General features: G+C 42.9%; 1 protein-coding gene across 4 annotated transcripts in view; it reads right to left on the bottom strand.

Moving 5' to 3' along the window:
• Window positions 1-1,678: 1,678 nt before the first annotated feature.
• Window positions 1,679-15,015, bottom strand: part of DCLK1 (doublecortin like kinase 1) — a 537,868-nt gene continuing 524,531 nt past the window's right edge. For 3 of the 4 annotated variants that reach the window (XM_075337323.1, XM_075337324.1, XM_075337326.1), the window contains one exon: window positions 1,679-2,765. In XM_075337323.1, the coding sequence (XP_075193438.1) occupies window positions 2,601-2,765 (165 nt within the window). In that variant the 3' untranslated portion in view covers window positions 1,679-2,600. The remainder of the gene's footprint in view (window positions 2,766-15,015) is intronic. The other variant, XM_075337325.1, reaches the window with a different exon arrangement.

Here is a 15,015-nt window from a genome sequence, read left to right as displayed (position 1 = left end):
TTATAGCTACTGACTTTGCATTAAGGTGCAATATGTCCCATAAGTGCAGCTACCAATAAGCTTTCTGCTGGCAAGTGTATGATACTGTACCACTGCATATAGATCACAGCACATTATAGTTCAGAGATGTATTCACATTTTGCAGCATTCAGAGCTGAAATCCCTAAAACTTTCATGACTACTAAATATCCGCATACTATGTAGTAAGCGGTGACTGTAACTGTTCCCTGTACCACCCCAAGAACTAGATGCAAACAGCTGCCGAGAGAATAAACGTTCATTTTCTCCCTGTAGCTAGACTTAACTAGATTTATATGCTATTTACCTGCAGATTAACTCTACATCTGTAGGTGAATAGCATTTCTGGATATGACAGGTCCCTTTTAAGGATGTGTTTAGCAGCTAGTTATTTCCAAGGACAATAGGCAGAATTAAGGAGGACCAATGACCAGGATTTTTCATATATAAACCAAAGCCAGCGCTATACTGGTGCTATCATGCTGATTCTATACATACCTTTAGTTGAGAGATCAGAGTTATAGTTTCTGAAATATAGGCAAGTAACATTTGTGAAATGCACTGTTACTTGATTGATAGGTGCTGCAGAATATCTAATAGGTGGGTCGGGTTTTGCAAGTCATTTCCGCCTCTATCTGCCTGCCTGTCCTTCGTCCCTACTTCATCCCCATGTAATAACACAGACAGGGGGAGGAAGAACAGGCAGGAAGACGGAGCGGGAATAACTAGCAAAACCCAACCATATATTAGATGTTTCGTTGCACCTATCCATCAAATAACAGTGCATTTCACAAACTTTACTTGCCTATATTTCAAGAACTATACATCCGATCTCACAACTAAAGGTATGTATAGACTCAGCATGATATATATATATATATTCACTTATATAGCGCTATTAATTCCACAGCGCTTTACATACATTGGCAACACTGTCCCCATTGGGGCTCACAATGTAAATTCCCTATCTGTATGTTTTTGGAGTGTGGTAGGAAACCGGAGAACCCGGAGGAAACCCACGCAAACAAGGGGAGAACATACAGACTCCTCGCAGATGTTGTCCTTAGTGGGAGTAGAACCCAGGACCCCAGCGCTGCAAGGATGCAGTGCTACCCACTGAGCCACCGTGCCGCCCTATGATAGCACCAGTATAACACTGGCTTTAGTTTATACATGAAAATAATGGTGGTTGGTCCTCTTTAAGATTACTGGTCTGGACTGTAACAAAGGCTTTAACTAAGGAATAGTGCAAAATTAATGTGTATATAGTTCCATAACATGTTATAGATTGTCATTATACATAAAAGCTGGATAAATTGTGCATAAAGATGGACTGAAAACGCACATCCTAACCCTGCAATATAAGTGAATGAGCTGTAGTGAAAAAATGTCCTTTAATGCTATACCGTACCTTTCTGCTATGCCTCTTGCTTTTTCCCTTTGTCTTTCCTATAGTTGTATCAGGTTTTATAGCAAGAACATAGCTAAAGTATATGTATGTTACAGTATATGGGAAATGGGGTAATTCACAGAAGTGGAGCAGTCATAAAATCGTTGTTATTTTGTTCATTCAATGTTTTAATGACGATATTACTACAACAGAGGACAATGAAAGCAAAAAAAAAAAAAATGGATATGACCAAAACAAATCGAAAAACAGTGACAGAAAATTCAGATTTTATTATTATTTTTTTTTTTAAATGACAAAACGAGAAAAAAATATTTGGATTTATTTTTTCTTGGTGGAGAATGACAGACGTAGAAAGACAACAGGCAAGAAAGACATACGACGCTCTCACACACCGGCATCCGAGATATCCATCACTACTACATAAGCTCACAAACACTAACTGGTCATTTTGGCTTTCGGAAAACGTAGCTTTCATTTTTTTTTCCGGTTTTCAACAACGTTTTAATGATACATCCACTCTCTGCGAATTTCCTGTCAGGTTCTCCTGGAGAATGTATAATGGAAGTGATAGCAACATGGACCGGACTGACGTTAGATTGCCTTTCAATCAGTCCATACTTGCAAAACAACTTGTAGCAATCCCTATTTTCTTTCTCATGCATCTGTGCTAACGTAGGCATACAGTCATGACTTGGCCTTTTATAGGCCCCGCAAACAGGTGTTCGGAAACATTAGGATGAGAGGTTACCCACCGTAATGTGGCTGTGCTTCATATTACATATAATAATTCACAATAATGTAATTCTATCATTCTCCTATAGCTCAGTATATTCACTATTAATCCTGGCCTTAACATGTTATAATATACCAATAATAATCTGCATGGTTGCTGTATGTGGTAATCAATGCAAACCGTACCCCATTTATGTCTTCTTCACATATAGCAGCCTTATATTCATTCATTTATCAGTCATTCGTAAGAACATATTACAAGCATTTACCCCGTTGGGACAAAATACATTCTCAATCTCATATTTTCACCCCTGCTATTTGTTCTTTCAAACCTAGAATTATTGTCAAGACTGGTAATGTCCAATACAGGTTTCCAGAAGGGTTTCTTTTTCTCATTCGGAAGTCTCGAAGGGTTAAGCCAAGACTTAAAGTGTTTCCTTTAAAAGGGTGAGTTAGGTGAGCGAACAGTCTCAGATGAACTTGGTGAATAGTCCTCTGACTCCGAAGTCAGTTCAGGTGCAGCTGGCTGGGCCATGAATCGTCTCCTCACATCCTGGTTGCGTCTTCGTCTGAAAACCTGCCTCTCCTTATCAAGAGCGGTGGTCTGGGGGGGAGCAGGAAACCAAAAAAATGTTACATTCTGATTAGAATAAAACAACTTTAAGACATAAAAGTCACCGAGTTAAAACTTACTTCTGGTTATTGATGTTAACATAGAATGGAATTTGTAGACCTAAGCCTCCTAAGACTTATGATAAAGTCCACCCAACAGTAGCCTGTACCTGCCTTGTTCAACCTCCACAGCGCACTTTGGCTTTCTGGTGCAAAAAGTCTCAACTAATAAAAATCTCCACTAAAATAAGATGAGAAGTTCCCAGTTCTCTTCCGACAATGAAACACACAACAATAAACTGTTCTGCACCACCATATCATACAACAGACAAGGAGCAGCCCTGAACCTTGACCACTTCATTCTTCAGTCTCTTTATGACGCCTACAGAAAATGAATGCCAAAAAAAGCAAAGAAACTCTCCCCAATGTAGACATGTTCCTGCATTAGCTGGAAGCACACCTAGCGAATATACCGTATACATTTTAGAGACAAACATATTTAAAAGTCATATTGGCCAATATGTAAGGTTATGTTGAGTAACGACTTCAAGAAAGATGATTGAACACCATCATTTAAAATCACATATCCAAATCTAAAAGGGTTAAAGGGGTTGCCCGCCTTTTAGGACAATTTTCTTTCCTAAAATGCATGTAATTCGGGCTAAAAATCATTTTTGCAATTAGGTTCCATTAATAAATTTTATAGACTCATTTTATGTTGCTGGCTGCAGAATGGATTAATTGAGATCCTTCAATGAGCTTGTTCTGATGATATGACAGGAGAGTTTGTATAAAGATGGACAACCCCAATGACAATCCCTACTTGTTAGAAAGCTCTCTTGACAAAAAGCTGATCAAAATGCTTAATACTGGACAGGACAGAATGTCGAGATGCTCTTCATCCTGGTCAAAAGAGGAGAGTCTTCTGACCAGGATTATCATCAGGAAGACTAAGGGGTACTTTGCACGTTGCGACATCGCTACTGCGATATCGTCGGGGTCAAATCGAAAGTGACGCACATCCGGCGCCGGTAACGACGTCGCAACGTGTAAAGCCTAGGAGAGAAGATGAACGAGCGTGAAACAGTCAAAAATCGGTGATCTGTGTCATGTCGTTCATTTCCATAATTTCCCTGCAGCGACAGGTACGATGTTGTTCCTCGTTCCTGCGACAGCACACATCGCTGTGTATGAAGCCGCAGGAGCGAGGAACATCTCCTTACCTGCGTCCCGCCTGCAATGAGGAAGGAAGGAGGTGGGCGGGATGTTTATGTCCCGCTCATTTCTGCCCCTCCGCTTCTATTGGCCGCCTGCCATGTGACATCGCTGTGACGCCGTATGACCCGCCCCCTTAGGAAGGAGGCGGGTCGACGGCCAGAGCGACGTCGCAGGACAGGTAAGTGCGTGTGGAGCTGCCGTAGCGATAATGTTCGCTACAGCAGCTATCACAAGAGATCGCATCTGCGACGGGGGCGGGGCCTATTGCGCTCGGCATCACTACAATCGGCTAGCGATGTCTCAGCGTGCAAAGTACCCCTAAGAGGTCTGAACTAAGGTTAGAATAACTTTCTAAATTGTACAACACATTCCAGTCTAGTTTTTTTTCCTCTTACACAAAATAGGATCTTAAACTTTGAAAAAAGGAAAGACTGATACTTCTTACTTTTGTAGTTTTTGGCCACCATCCTGATTTTGGCTTCAAATGCACTCCAAAAACAGTAAACTTTACATGGGCCATCAAATTATTCTATATGCCATAGTGGACATCTATGCATCTAGAACCACTGAAGATTTTAGCACTGCTTTAGGCATGATGGTAAAGGTTCATTGCACCTCTACAAGGGTTGAGACCCCTGAATAGAGCGAGAAATAGAACCCATGACCTTTGAGGCATTGGGGTGGGGAACCCCTCACATGATAATCTGAATTGGTTAATAATAGTGAAACTCTCATGGCTAGATTTTTACGCTTGGGGTTGAAAAAGAATAAGAGAGTTATCGCTCAAGTATATGAAGTTGATGACTTTTAAAGGGGTTTTCCACTACTTGGACAACCCCTTTTCATTGTCTTTGAAAAATAAATAAGTGTATACTCACCTCCAATATGGCCATGGTTTCAGCGATGTCTGAAGTTGTGTTCCTGTGGCCTACGTGACTACACGCGAGCCCTGCGACCAATCAGTGCCGGCTTCCTTCTCCTGGCCTTCTTCAGACATTTGAGCAGGAAGTCTGTGCAGTGCTCACATCCTACTCAAATGTCCGAAGGCGGGGAGATATGCCGGGCGCTGATTGGTCTCAGGGCTAGCGTGTCATAGCAATGTCACACGGGACCCTGGAACGTGACTTCAGACATCACTAGAACTGCGGGCACACTGGAGGGGAGTATAGGCTTATTTATTTTTACGGGGACATATAAGGGGAATGGGTAGGGGTTGGCCAATCAGCTGTGGATTTGCAGCCATTCTGACTGGTAATGCTGCTATCAGAAAGTACATTAGAATGATTATATGGATTAGAATGGTTGGGGTTTTAGCAGATATAAAGATTAACTAGTTTATAGGCCAGCCTTATTCTTCATGAGAAAACCTCTTTAAGTTTGAGGCTCCAAGTAAACTAAGCAGAGCAAAAAGAAAAAACCCTGAATGATTAGAGTTTACATTTGCTTCTACTAAAATTTAGATAAAACTATATATAATTTATGAAATGGGTCTACATGCATGTATATAAAAAACTAGAGTATATGAAGATGCATTTAATGATTTTGAGGTATTTTCCATTAAAGGGGATAGCCAGTACTTTTTTTTCAAAATGTGCTTAAAAACTAACAGGTAGGTAGTTGCTAACTAGCAGCCTCTTATGCCTGGCACCGATCTCTGCCAGCACAGAGTAGCCACAGACAGTTCCTGCCGGCAATTGAGTGGCTTCTGCTGACGTCACTTCCAAAAACCGCTGGCATAATTTCCACTCTGCTCTGTTGATGACTGTCAGTGTCATGCTGATTGACATCCGGCTCCTCGCTGCCTACTTGCGGGAAGCCATCTGTCAATCAGCATGACACTGGCACTCACACGCTGTCAATAGAGGAGTACGGAAGAAGAACAGCTGATCTGTTGACATGGAGCAGCCCAATCACCGGCAGGATCAGTTAATGTCGCTCCGTGTCGGCACCGGGTACAACAGGCGAATAGTTGCCTCTGTTAGCATCTACCTGCCTGATAAGATTTTAGCCGTATAGTAAAAAAATAGAAGTAAAAAGCCCAACAACCTTTAACTAATCTACATTTTCCCCTGATCCTACTAAACACACTGGACTGGAAGGGCTGATTGCAAATATTATTATTATCATGCTTTATTTATATAGTGCCAACATTATATACATTTATTATATATATTTTGCATATTATATTATGGAGAGTGCAATACAATACATATGGAAAGATGCATGATACATAAACAATATATGCCACCAGTACTTCTGTAATATATGAGGTGAAGCCACGAGTCTTCAGATTTGGGTGCATAAATCATTCTGCTCACGTTTCGACCACTGGAGGTGGAGCTTCACAATTATCCAAGTGTTGCTTAGGTATGGTGTTCCCGTAAGTCCTATACAATTTACTAGGACCTACAAGAACAGCAAAGTTCAGCCGCTCTCGCTTGATTACTTCATCCAGTGGTCGGTGTCTGGATGGAGTTATTTCCCTCTTAGACATGAAAGGCTTAGATGGGAATAACCCTATAAGAAGTCCAGAAATAACTAGGAAAAAGTCAAAATAATTACTGTAGAAATCTCCAGTTTCTGTAGAAAGGGGTTATCCGAGACTATTTTATTTTTTCCTGAAAGGCAAAAGTAGTTGCTAACCAACTGCCTATTCTACCGATCTCTGCCGATTCCTGGTGGCAATTCTGTGGCATCTGCTGATGACACATCGACAAAACAGCTGCTAATCTTCCACTCTCCTCAGTTGACATGGCGTGACTGTCCTGAGATGATGATTGACATCCGGCTCCCTAATACCCAACTTAGGGAAGCCAGCTGTCAATCAGCATGACATGTGCTGATTGAACAAAGTAGCCAAGAAGAGGAAGAGCTGCTTTTTCAACAACAGGAGTGGTCCATCACTGTTCTGAGCTTAAAGGGTGCTTTACACGCTGTGACATCTCTAGCAATAGCTAGCGATGTTGTGCGCGATAGCACCCGCCCCGTTGATCGTGCGACATTTGGTGATCGCTGCCATAGCGAACATTATCGCTACGGCAGCGTCACACGCACATACCTTTTCAGCGACGTCGCTGTGACCGCCGAACAATCCCTCCTTCAAGGGGAAGGTGCATTCGGCGTCATAGCGACGTCACTGCAGCGTCACTAGCAGAGGAGGGGCGGAGATGAGTGGCCGGGACATGCCGCCCACCTCCTTCCTTCCTCATTGCTGGTGGACACAGGTAAGGAGATGTTCGTCGTTTCTGCGGCGTCACACAGGAACAACGAACAACCAGCGGCATGCACCACCAACGATATTATGAATAGGAGCGACGTGTCAAAGATCAACGATTTTTGACGTTTTTGCGATCGTTGATCGTCGCTCCTTGGTGTCACACGCTGAGATGTCGCTAACGGCGCCGCATGTGCGTTACTAACGACGTGACCCCGACAATATATCGTTAGCGATGTCGCAGCGTGTAAAGCACCCTTTAGTCCTGGATAACCCCTTTATTTTATATTCTTTATTTTGAGAATCTATGGATAGGCTTTAAACTATTGTTCTGCAAAGGAGAAATATACTGTAGCATGCTATAGACTTGTAGGCAGATTACTGGTGATTGTGAGGGCAACTATATGGACTAGTGATTCCCAACCTAAAAATCATGATGGAACCCCTGAAACAGTTTTCATACTCAAAAGGGGAAGCTGAAGAATCAGCATTGACACTCTGCCTGCATCGTTATTGAATAAGCTATGTACTACGCACTACTGATGGGCGATAAGTAACTATTCATGTTAGGATAATTTTTACCAAATACCGAGTACTATTCCAGTATTTGTCACAACAAGAAAAATGCTCGGGTTCCCCATTGATTTGCATTAAGTTTGTTATTTGTGACGAATACCGGAATAGTACTTTGGGGTTCCTTACGAATAATCGAACAGGAATAGTTACTATTCGCCCATCACTACTATGCACGCTTTATATTTATTACTCCAGTGTGTTATCACTTGTATAGCTCTTTGCAGGGAGTAAGGTGCTTTTGAAAGACAGCCATCTGTGAGTGAAGGTGCCACATCGATTATTAGGGTGCCAACCTCCATGATTAGGAAGAGTAAATTACTTAGGGAAGTTAGTATTTATTTCACATTCTTTTTGACCCGGTACGGGTATGTGCCCACAATCAGGACCCGCTGCGTCCTGGACGTGGCGGATCCTGACCTGCAGGGCCGTGATTCTCCTCCGCAGGAGACCGCAGCGGCCTGTGCCGGCAATCAGAGTTCGGGGTGCTGTGGTTTCTTGCTTGTATTCTCCCTACGGAAGACGCTTGTCCCTCTGCAGCAAAAAATTGACATGCTGCAACTCAGGAAAGCCACAGGTCAGTTTTTGCCGCAGGCTGTACATGCACAGTGGGCATGGGATTTCTAGAAATCTCATCAAATGTGCTTGTACTGTACAATGCAGAGTTTTGGAGTCCAAAACGCTGCTAACACCGATCGTGGGCACGCACCCTAATTCCTGCCCGACAAAAACCTTATAAAAGTCCTATCTGCTGGATTTTTTTTGCACTATTTTCACTTTTGTGTGTATTTTGTAGGTTTTAAAAGACTCTAAAAAAATTGGTTTTAACAATAAATATAAAGGGCTTGTAATCTGCTTATTATCTGGGGTTGCCTGGCCAGGTCCAAGGAACCTCCATGGTCCCTGGTTGGGAATCTCTGGCATAGACCTTAGTTCTCTCATTTGCCCCTGCTGTACCCCTCTCTTCCTCTGGTGGTAGCATGACACGAGCGGATCTCCTGAAACTTATTTTCAAGCAGAATTATCTGAATGAGCTGGCAGAGTTGATTTGGTTTGAATAAAATTGGGCCAAAACTGAAACGTCAAAAATTGGTCTGAAACGTCAAGCCCATTGTATCCATCAGAAGAATCCTGATGATTTGTCTGAATTGAGATTCTGGTTTGATAGAATCATACATTTAGGGGTAATTCACAACAAATTCAGTTTGTTACCAATTGACTTACTCATCCCTCAGATTTATTGGGAATTGCTATTTCCTTTATGTAAAATACCAGAGGTAGAGCGAAGGTATAAAAAGCATGTAATGAATCCTACTGTCTATTTATCACTTCTGCTTGGCTGCATATAATAATGGAAACATAACCTTGCTATTTACTTTGCTCAGGCTCTGCACGATACCCAGGAGAGTCATCCGCCTCAAGGTGAATTGTGCCTGTAATTCCGAGCACTGAAAACTGTGTAAATAAGTAATGCCCTGCTTGGGGTGTAATGGTTGCTTCAAGACTATGTCCATTCTCTTCACAGTCAAAACACAGCTTAATAGTGGATCTATCTTATCACAGTAAAGCCCGAGATTGGGTTTTTTGAATGGCCACCCTCAGCGGCTGGATGAAATGTATGGCGGTGTCAGCTGTGTCTGGTTTGTATAAAATGATTGGTTGTAAAAGGCTTATGTCCAAAGCCAATAGTGACCAGCGTATGTAACTATCTCCCAGGCTGCTCTCGGCCACATCAATATATCATACAGTTACGGTACAATAGGTCCATATATCATCGTGGGACCATTATCTATAAATGGTACATGAATCCTTACTGCCATATACTGTATTATGCATGTATATAAAATAAATATTGTTTGTCTTTTTGTCTCTTAACTTGGTAAAGGGAACCTGTCAGTTCAAAAAATGCTATTAACCTGCAGATAAACGTATTTAAAGGGAACATGTCACATGGAAAAATGCAAGTGGGGTTAATCTGCAGTTTAATAGCATCCTGAACCTGCCCGGCACCTGCACATTAAAGTCTGTTGTCAGTCATGTTGGTGGTTCCAGCATGAGTTCAGTCACCATTCTGTGTATGGAAGCGGTGGCTGTAACTGTACCCAACACGCACTGACTGACAGCCTGCTCTACAATAGAGGAAGCTGTCAGTCAGTGCGGGGGCTGTGGTTACAGCTGCCTCTCTCCATATACAGAGCAGTGACTGAACGAGCGCCTGGGCCACGTCCATGACTGACAGCCGCTCTACATTAAAGGAAGCTGTCAGTCAGTGCGGGGGCTGTGATTACAGCTGCCACTCTCCATATACAGAGCAGTGACTGAACCAGCACCTGTGGCACCTCCATGACTGATAGCCGCTCTACATTAGAGGAAGCTGTCAGTCAGTGTGGGGGGTATGGTTACAGCTGCCACTCTCCATATACAGAGCAGTGACTGAACCAGCACCTGTGCCACCTCCATGACTGACAGCCGCTCTACATTAGAGGAAGCTGTCAGTCAGTGTGGGGGGTATGGTTACAGCTGCCACTCTCCATATACAGAGCAGTGACTGAACCAGCGCCTGTGCCACCTCCATGACTGACAGCAGCTCTACATTAGAGGAAGCAGTCAGTCAGTGCGGGGGGGGCATTGTTATAGCTGCTGCTCTATACACAGAGTGATGACTGAACCAGTGTCGGCGCCACCTCCCTGACTGAAATTGGAACACTGCCGGGAGAATTGAAGTTAATTTCCTCCCGGCAGCAGTTTAATGTGCAGGCACTGGGCAGGTTTAGAACGCTATTAATCTGCAGATTAATCCCATGTCTGCAGGTAATAGCATTTTTCCAAGTGACAGGTTCCCTTTAAAGGGAATCTGTAAGCAGGTTTTTGTTATGTTAGCTGAAGCCGGCATGCTATAGGCGTTAAAAAACAAAAATCAACTATGCCTCTTTTATCAGGCTCCGTTCTGTTTACTTAAGCTAAATGACTTATCACTGGGTGATTATCATTGCCAGGTCTAGCTGGCTTATGCACGGCAGACCGGCATTCTCTCTGCTGGGAACATACAATCTCTATAGAGAACCTGATGGGGTGGGGACAGCTCCCTGGGCTCAGCTGCATGACTAAAGCAAAAAATTCAGATTATATAAGAATGGCTGCATCCAGTAATCTAAGTGATACACCATGGATTCAGAATTTCTTTGCCTATATCATTCTGCTCTCAGATGAGGTAACAAAAATCCTGCTGACAGATTCCCTTTAAATCATGTTCATTACTGGAGCAGACAATATGGAGAAACTGATGTTATATTCTGCAATCAGAGTGGTGCAGGGAGCAGTTACAGGCACCGCTCACTATATACTGACAGCAGCTGTAATCGCTCCCTTACACTTTGACTGTCAGCCTGTTTTGGACAGATATGCTGAACACTCAAACTGTAGAATTGGCTATAAATCAGTATGTTGGGGAGTGATCACAGCAGCATTTAAGTGGTTAAATAGCAGTGATCAGAGCTAGCTCCAGTCGCTACTTATAGTAGCAGGTGCCGGCTGCATAACACAGTTGGTAACTGAATGCTATGGAGGGGGTTCACCTCCCAAGCCTGCGCCATATACCTGCACTCCACATGTGTTGTACATGTATAACGTATGCTGGGAAGGGATCCCACATTATTCATTTATGTCACATCCATGGGATAAGCATAAAGATGTGATGTGTATATGAGTCCCATATTTCAGAACCCTCAAATTTTGTGAAAATAGGGTTGCAGGACCCGTACTGGCCCATCCTCTGCTGTCTCCATGGACTTCATCTTTCCACTCAATTAAGAACTGAAAATAGCTCTAGTTTGTTAATAGGCCATAAAAGTGTAACACTATTGTACCCGTAAGGTTTCAGGACATTAATTGGGCCTCGCTTATCAACACTCTCACAAACAACGTTTCCCTGTTACCATAGCTACCAATGATAGTGCGGCTTTTATTTTTACAGAGCAATTCTAAGACTGGGATCTGGTCGCTATAGGCAACCTCGCCAGTCTACTGGTAGCCAGTTTGGATAATCTAAAGCCCATGTATTAACATTTATTGCCAAGATAACTCTTATACTGGGGGGCAGAGCAATGCCATGAATATAATCCCAATCTTATCGGTCATATATGACGTCTTCAGCTAGAATGGAGTAAACTGGTGGACTATGGGGAAGACTTCTACCCAGTCTAATCATGTAAACGGCTAACACTGAAAAGTGCTAATGGAGTCATAGTAGATAGCATGTCACCACAGATATAATAGGATTAGAGTGGGTACAAATGAATTTGCAGGCTCCAGTCAAGAGACCTAGTGTGACGAGTGTGTTGAGGGTGACAGACAGCCATGTGGTTTCTGGCAATAGAAGGTCACAGCGTTTGGCTGCGCAAAATGCTCCCTGACTTTCTATTGTTCCTGTGGTATTCATTACTTTAGGTAGCTTTCCTGCTGGATTTTCATCTCTCCCCCTTTAGGACCTAGGAGAGCTTTCCTTCCATCCAGCTGCTATCAGTATTTCCCCTTGTGCTTAAATACTCCCATCTTCCCTGGACGGGTGATGGTGATATTATTCAGTTCATTCAAGCCATGGATACAAGCAGGTGGCTTGCTCTCATCTGTGGTATTGTTGCTGTTAACTTAGACAGAAGTTCAGCAAAGCATCTGTGGACAAGTAGTTTATGCATTTTTCCCCTGTGTGTCCTCCTTGGGTCTTCCTTTAGGTGCAGTGGGGTTGACAAAGAGCTCATCTCATCTGTTCCCAATATAGGGCCTAGCTCTAGGGATACCTAAGGTCAGGTATCCAGCTTGGCACATAGGTGTAGAACCTATCTAGCGTGGTGAGGGACCCCAGGGATCAGCGGTAGGTTTGTGGTCACAATCTCTTCCTCCCCTGACACAGGGATTCCCTTCACTTTCACCATTCGCTTGGTACTTTTTGTACCTAGTGTAACACCCAGTTAGTAATCTCTGGCTGCCTCAGGGGAGCCCTGGGAACTGCCTCGTAACTTCCAACAACCACATTTCCTCTTTTGATTAGCCAGCCTGGTGCAACATCATTGTTGTGATGTGGCTAATTAATAGACAAGCCATGGATATCAGAAGAGGCAATTCTCAGGGCAGCAGATTACAAACATAGCCACTGGACTGGGTCTTGTGAATCGATTATCACCAACTCTAAACAGAAAGTTTATGAAGAAGTTAGACTATTTCCAACTTTATGAGAAAATATTGCTTGAACATCCCACCACTGACTAAGTGGGGATCTGAATGCTTGATCGACTTCTGGCCCCACCAGTGCTCAGAAGGAAGGTACTGCAGGACCCCTGAAAATGAAGTAGTGGTGCGTTGGGAGAATCTGACTGATGCCGTTCATACACTTGACATTCACGGTCTAAGTACTCAACAACCTCAGTCGTCCACGGCCAGTCTTAGGAGAAATAAGTTGCTGCCTGACTCCTCTTATTTCTCACGTAACAGGAAATCCAATGAGCCTGATCTTTCTTTCCCCCGACATCTACTATTAGGGAGAGATAAGTAGCCCTATACACACACTTGACAAACAGCCAGTGTGACTGAAAAATGTCAGATTCGGCTGACTTCCATCAAATTTGTAAATTTGTGCGAGCCCCTACCTGACCAAGGGGCTGTGGACCACCTCCAGCCATGGGACCTTGGCCACTATCCTGTTGCCTGAATTGTCAGGGATCAGTAATGTCTCAACAATTAGTAACACTTTCTAACGTAATTTAAACTCATTGCAAAATTACCTTTTAATGAGCAGCTCAAAATTTTCACTTTTTAATAACAATATATTACATGTTATTTGGGTAGAAATATATTGATATATACGTTATTACTGTGCATTAACCTAAAAATAAAAGTCTCTTTCACGGACCAGGTGCATTTGCTTTTAACAAAGGTTTATAGACGCAAAGAATTCAAGCTCTGTATCGTACAAACAGAAACATAACTAAAATATACTGTATATATAAAGACAAACAGAACAAAGAACCAGACAATAAACTGCGACCATAACACACTGAAGTGACTGATGCTCAATGCATTCTCATGTTATGCATTGTTAGTCGTTAGGTTTTCGGTAAGGGTTGAGTTTTGTGTGGTTTAAAACTACAGGATATAAATATAATAAAATTACACACTGATAGTCGCTAAATTTAATATGTAGTATACAGATGTAACAGAGCTGAGTCGGCAATGTGTTGCGCTTTCTGTCCTATGTGGTTTTAAGTAGTCCCTCTAACCTGCACAAATAAAGATTAAAGCACCACTCCAGCGGTTTTTGTTTTCAGTGCTGAAGTGGTGCTTTCAATCCCCTGCTCCAGTATTATACTCACCCTCTAGTGTTTTCAAGTCTTTTCAACGCCGCTCCAGTCCCATGTTGCCATTTTGTACAAGTAACATCTCACTGGCCGGAAATCAGAAGTTACGTCTCAAGCGCTCAGTTCAAGTCTATGAGAGCCAGAACCAGACAAGAACAAGACTGTCATAGACTTGTACTGATTTGTGATGTCAGGCGTGCTGCGTGAAACACTGGAGCTACCAGCAGGCCACAAATTGCCGTAGACTGACAAGAGCGGCAGTGATAGCAGATGAAGCCACCGGAGGGTGAGTATAAGACAGGGGTCAGGGGATCTAGATTTAAGGAGTGCAATAAAAAAAAATGCTGGAGTGGTGTTTGTCTCATGCAGACTGCTCCCCTGACTCCTAGCTTCACATTTGCCGAGGGGCGGTGCACTCCTGAATGAGAGTTGAGGCCAGCAGCATTGCTGTGCTGCTGTTCCAGCTGTGCACTCTCCATTGCAATGCACCGGAGGAGCACTGAAGCTGACCAGATCCTTCATTACAGCACTTGCAAGCCTGTCGAGAAAACAGCTTGTAAGTGCGGCATTCTTTGTCTAGAAGACCGGCCAGCTAGGATAAACTGCAATGGGGGCTAGTAACTTGTATAACTAACGGTAAACAATAGAATTAAAAGTCCCTGCTTGAAAACGGAAAGGATTTTTAATGAAGACTCATTTGGACAACTTTCTTGTACCCGAAACACGGTCTGATTTTCATCAAAAGTTTCAGTTTTTACCATCAATTTCTTTTTTTAGCAGAGACGTTTTCTTAAGTTTCTCTTGTCAGTGAAAATTGGACTGCACACGGATGGCACCCGAGAGCTGTCTAATTTTTTTTACAGACCCATAGATTTGTATTAGCAAAG

The sequence above is a fragment of the Anomaloglossus baeobatrachus genome, chromosome 2, assembly GCF_048569485.1.
Source record: "Anomaloglossus baeobatrachus isolate aAnoBae1 chromosome 2, aAnoBae1.hap1, whole genome shotgun sequence".
Taxonomy (NCBI): Eukaryota; Metazoa; Chordata; class Amphibia; order Anura; family Aromobatidae; genus Anomaloglossus; species Anomaloglossus baeobatrachus.
Note: the sequence above shows the minus strand (reverse complement) of the source record. Positions and strands in the feature narration are given on the sequence as shown.